Source organism: Hesperophylax consimilis, chromosome 19, assembly GCF_061612785.1.
Source record: "Hesperophylax consimilis isolate HC1 chromosome 19, BYU_Hcon_1.0, whole genome shotgun sequence".
Taxonomy (NCBI): Eukaryota; Metazoa; Arthropoda; class Insecta; order Trichoptera; family Limnephilidae; genus Hesperophylax; species Hesperophylax consimilis.
The window spans coordinates 23,065,517-23,071,260 of record NC_142854.1 but is presented as its reverse complement, the minus strand read 5'-3'; the positions used below and the strand labels follow the sequence as shown (position 1 = coordinate 23,071,260).

General features: G+C 34.6%; 1 protein-coding gene across 3 annotated transcripts; it reads left to right on the top strand.

Annotated features, from left to right (window-relative positions):
* Positions 1-362: 362 nt before the first annotated feature.
* On the top strand, positions 363-4,308 carry LOC149415017 (uncharacterized). Of its 3 annotated transcripts, none has more exons than XM_089643596.1 (4): positions 363-584; positions 1,043-1,213; positions 1,837-1,989; positions 2,075-4,308. In XM_089643596.1, the coding sequence occupies exons 2-4, from the start codon at positions 1,063-1,065 to the stop codon at positions 3,118-3,120; spliced, it is 1,350 nt and encodes a 449-aa protein (XP_089499722.1). In that variant the 5' UTR covers positions 363-584; positions 1,043-1,062; the 3' UTR covers positions 3,121-4,308. The 3 variants fall into 3 exon arrangements, with proteins under 3 accessions (XP_089499722.1, XP_089499720.1, XP_089499721.1); XM_089643594.1 differs by having other exon boundaries at positions 1,002-1,213; XM_089643595.1 differs by having other exon boundaries at positions 363-588; positions 1,002-1,213.
* The last annotated feature ends 1,436 nt before the right edge of the window (positions 4,309-5,744 follow it).

Below are 5,744 nucleotides of genomic sequence, written 5' to 3'. Positions count from 1 at the left end.
GATAAATCAATGCTCAATACATCGGTTGTACTGACCCTGTATTGTATTACTGTCCATTGTCTTTTTGAAAATAAAAAGTATTTTTATGTGTGCATAGCTGTGGGTTTTTTTTATTTTCCTTTTCCTGCATTCCAATATTTTTATTTTTAAAATATAATTTTTGTGGGCTAATGAATGAACGATGTTAGCTGGGAGCAGTTATATTGTCTATGTTTGCACTTTTTTAAATGGCCTTGAGATTTGTTTATGGTCCACAATATATTTACCTGTCTGGACCAAACGACCGTTTTATCTGTGGTCGTCTGTGGTTAAGGGGGTGACAAAGTGGGGCCATACAAAAAGCCCGAAGATATCGATCTAGAGAGTGGTTTATTTATGTGTAGACTATTGTGGACGTCAGTTGTCAGACCAGTCAGATTAATGTGTCACATAGTCTCCTTTGCTTCCTTCTCGTATGTAATTATTGCTCCGTCTTTCTAAAGTAATACTATACGAACTACACACAAATTGAAATTGAACTGCTTCTACTTTTTTATGACGTTTCTTCAACGTCTTCGAATTGACCTTCGTCCTTCGCCCTTTATGTAAGTAGGTTCTATTATATTAACTAAGTAACACTTAAACTCGTAAATTTGTGCATGTTAATTTTAAGAATATATCGCTCAACAACTGAGTGATCAGTTTAAAATGCCTTCGCGATATAACACGAGAGACAGACGAGAGTACATGAGTTTGATCATTGTTCATTTACGGCCGCTGTCAAACATTAAAACCAAGCCTTAATTAAGTAACCTTGACCCTGTCACATCAAATCATTTTTTTCCTTACCTCAAAAACGGCAAACCTTTTTTGTTGGACCATTAGTTTTTAGTAAACCCTGAATAAATGAGCATTGCTTACGAAACATGTTGGTTTTGTTATAAATAAAAGTGTTGATTATTTTTAATTATATTAACGGTTCAAAGAGAAAGGTTTTGTTAAGGATTTATACTTGTTTTTAGCTGAGAATAATTACCATAATACCAGAATAATCACACGACAGGACACAATCACAGCAGTGCCATGAATCCAAACCCAAAGAGTGTATCCATCAAAACTGAACCATGGTCACAGGAAGAAGGCTCAGGTGAAATGGCCTATAAGGATGTTGAAATCCACCTCTCGGATGTGAAGAAGGAATGTTTGCAGTATGTCGAGAGTGTTCAGCCAACTAGTAAGTTGCATTGCATATCACAGAAGTCTTTAATTTACATAATTATAACAGCTGCTTGTTCTTTACTTCCCTCTTGTCGTCCATTAATTTTATAATAATAATGCTAACACAACATTTATATAGCGCACTTTTGTGTTATATCACTTCAGCTGAGATTTTGATTTTACCTTTGAAATATTACTTTACTCGCAACTGATAATCTGAAAAAACAATTCCTTAAATAATTCACCCAAATGGTTTCTTTAGAACCTACTTGTATAATTAAAATAATTTTTCATGAATTTATTTTATTTTCCATTTTCAAAATTTGAATTATAATGTCCCGTGTTTTTTGACAATATTTTACATCTAAGCTTGTTTAATGTGACCATTGATATCATTTTGAGAAATATTAACATTTCAAAAACGTTACGCCGTATCCATATTTTATATTTCGACATAATAAACCTATCCGATTAATGATTTTCATGTGATTGGAATTTGTTTTGTATTTGGCAAGGTAAATATCTTTCAGTAGGATCTTGATTAAACTATATGAAACAATCTCACAATAAATAAAAATAATCATACACATAGCTCTCATTTCTTTATATAAATTAACATTTGTTGTTGTTCTGTTTCAGGTAGCATTAATATGGAGACTGTACCTATTAAAAAAAAACCACGACCCCGAGATGAAGATGGAGAGGGAATCCCTTATACGGAAATAGACATAGATCTGCCAGATGTTAAAAAGGAATGCTTACAGCACTCTGAAAGTATTACCGAGACTGCAGGTAAAATGGATGTTTGTTTGTCTGAATCAGTTAAAATAATCAAAATATTACCGGCTTATTGAGATTTATCCGCCATCTTTTCCAGATGTGATAATGGTCCTGAAGACACATCCCGGAGAAAAACCTCATTCATGTCTCCACTGTAACTACTCCAGCTCAAACAAATCAAATTTAACAGTGCACTTACGTACCCATACTGGTGAAAAACTTCATTCATGTCTTCATTGTAACTACTCCTGCTCACAAAAGTCAAGTTTATACAGGCACCTTCTCATCCATACCGGAGAAAAACCTTATTCATGCCTCCATTGTAACTACTCCTGCTTACAAAAATCACATTTAACGTTGCACTTACGTACCCATACTGGTGAAAAACCTTATTCATGCCTCCATTGTAACTACTCCAGCTCAAACAAATCACATTTAACGTTGCACTTACGTACCCATACTGGTGAAAAACCTCATTCATGTCTCCATTGTAACTTCTCCTGCTCACAAAAATCAGAATTAACGGTGCACTTACGCACACATACTGGCGAAAAACCTTATTCATGTCATCATTGTAACTACTCCTTCTCACGAAAGTCAAATTTATACAGGCACCTCCTCATCCATAGTGGAGAAAAACCTCATTCATGTCTCCATTGTAACTTCTCCTGCTCACAAAAATCAGAATTAACGGTGCACTTACGCACACATACTGGCAAAAAACCTTATTCATGTCATCATTGTAACTACTCCTTCTCACGAAAGTCAAATTTATACAGGCACCTCCTCATCCATAGTGGAGAAAAACCTTATTCATGCCTCCATTGCAACTACTACTGCTCACAAAAATCTCTTTTAAAACGGCACTTATTCACTCATACCGGAGAAAACCCTTATTCATGTACCCATTGTAACCACTCTTGCTCTAGCAAATCAAATTTAATAGTGCACTTACGCACCCACACTGGAGAAAAACCTTTTTCGTGTTCCTACTGCAGCTATTCATGTACTCAAAGGGGACAATTAAAACGTCACATTCTTACCCATACTGGAGAAAAAGCTTATTCATGTTCCCATTGTAATTTCTCCTGCTCACGCAAGGCAGGTTTAGCGGTACACTTACGCACCCATACTGGAGAATAACCTTATTCATGTTCCCCTTTGTAATATCTCCTGGTCACGCAAAGCAAATTTACCGGCACACTTATGTACCCATAATGGACTAAAATGGTTTTCTTCTTCCTACTTACGCTCTTCACGTACTCCAAAGAGAACATTAAAAAGTCACATTCTTACCCATACTTGACAAAAATACCTTATTCATGTTCCAACTGTTACTATTCCTTCTGACTAAAGTAAGCGTTAATATTGTGTGTGTACCTATAAACGGTGCATTCTTAAAACTAGTACTAGGAATAAATCTTGCTCGTGTATTGGCTGCAGTTATTCAAGTTTTCGAAAGGAATAATCAAAACACATTTTTACCTTACATTTACCAACACCTTATCCATTTTTTGAAAAAAAAAATACTTCAAACTCTCTCTCTCAATCTGCCTTTGTAACACATTTTAATTCCTTCACAATTTTAATTTTTTTTAAATATTTTTAATTTTGCGTTACAAATTTTCAGTTTATTTAAAAGTGTTATACTATTGATAAATGTGACAACATAACGAAGACCGTGAATTTTTTACAACTATATCATTTTGAACTTATTCAGAATAACCCTATTCATAAGTGTCATGAGCTGGTGAAAGCAGCAGTGAAAATTTGTTTTAGTGACTTATTTGAAAATTAGCAAAAAAATGATTAAATAACCCACAGGTACCTAAATTTTATAGTTTATTAAAATACATAAACAGATTAAACTTATTAGACCACTAGTTATACCGAGACTGCAGATAAAATGGATTTTTGTTTGTCTGAATCAGTTTTAATAAACTAATCATTTCATTATAGATACTGACTTATTGAGCTTTATTCGCCATCTTTTCCAGATGTAATAACGGTCCTGAAGACACATCGAACCTCATTCATGTCTCAATTGTAACTACTCCTGCTCACGCAAATCACAATTAACAATCGTACCCATACTGGAGAAAAACCTTTGCATGGTCCTACTGCAGCTATTTATGGTCTCAAAAGGGATATTTAAAATTTCAAATTATTTCCCATAATGGAGAAAAACCTTATTCATGTTCCCGTTGTTACTAATCCTGCTTACATTAATCATCTTTAACAGTGCACTTACGCAGACATACTGGAGAAAAACCTTTTTCGTGTCTCCATTACATCCAGCAGCTACCAGGATAGCTAGCACGGTTGATCTATAGCGGTTCTATCTGTATGTATATTATTATCGTTGCCAAGCATGACTGCAGATCGCCAACAAACAAACTACAGTTCGCAATGACCACAGTCTTGCCCTGTTATAAGACCACTATTTGGAATCATTAATCGTCTTTCAAATAATAAAAAGTGTATAATAAAAACACATAAATTTGTTTTCGACCACTATTGTTTTATTTTCACTCTACCGGTTTCGGAAGAACTCTTCCTTCGTCAGGAGAGTATTAAAAACTGATCTACTACACAAAATATTGACATATACATACAAAAATGTTAAGTGTTTGAGGGAGGGGTGGACAAAGTGTAAGGGGTAATTACAGGAATTCCAGGAAGAACAGAGCGGTTAGCTGGAAATATGTCTAGAATAGGACTATACGACAGATTAATTTGGTTATTTATTATACTGGAGTTATTATTGAGGGATTTTCTGATTTCAAGTGCTTCTAAATTATCTAATTTTTTGCCTTTGTTACTACGGTGAAGAATTTTAACCCCTGTATCTTTTCTAAAAGTATGATCGGTGGAAATGAGATGATTGGCAAACTCTGAAAAATTATTGTTATTTAAACATCTTAAATGTTCCGTGATTCTAATATTTATATTTCTAGTTGTCTTACCTATGTAGAACGATGGACAATCATTGCAACATAGTTGGAAAATGCCTGAGTGGCTAAATTTGTGATCTTTATCTTTAGTATTTTTAAGTAATTTTCCCAAGTTGTTATTAGTACCTATAGAACGCGGGTTTAATGTGGGTAGGCAAATTTTATTTTGTAGGAAGCAGTTGTCAGTGGATCGTTGATATTGGCTAACTTTCAATGATAAAAACTCAATATTCCGACCTAAGAGTTCAGTTTGCCAAATGTTCCATAGGTTAGTACGGAGTCAAAAATACTCGTGAACTGAAACATGAGTATAATCTGATTAACTCTGATATAACTTTCACACTTATTATTGACATAGTTGGGTTTCGATGTCTTTGTGGGGACATCGAGATTGTTAACGAAATGCATCTCGTCATATTCGTATCTGTTCTAGGAAATGTTGTGTTTTATGACTTGCAGGTGGCCCAAACAAATGGAAAAAAAGTCCAGAGTAGAATTATATTGTTTTTATCAGATTTTTATTGAAAATAGTTTGTGAAAAATCTGTTACAAAAAAACAAACTTTACTGTCTGTGTGAATACCGCACAAAAGCCTAATTGCTCTGAACTTTCTGGGCTCAGTGACACTATGGCATCTCCAATTGTGGTATTTGAAGATGCTAAAGGTAGCAGAGAGTGGAAGCAGATGGGGAAGAAGAAGGTTGGGAAGAACCTGACTATTCTGATCTGTTCACCAAATAAGGCTTAAGCTATTTCAAGTAACGTTTCAATTCTGAATGGTGGACTTACATCAGGGCAATACCGAGAGTATCT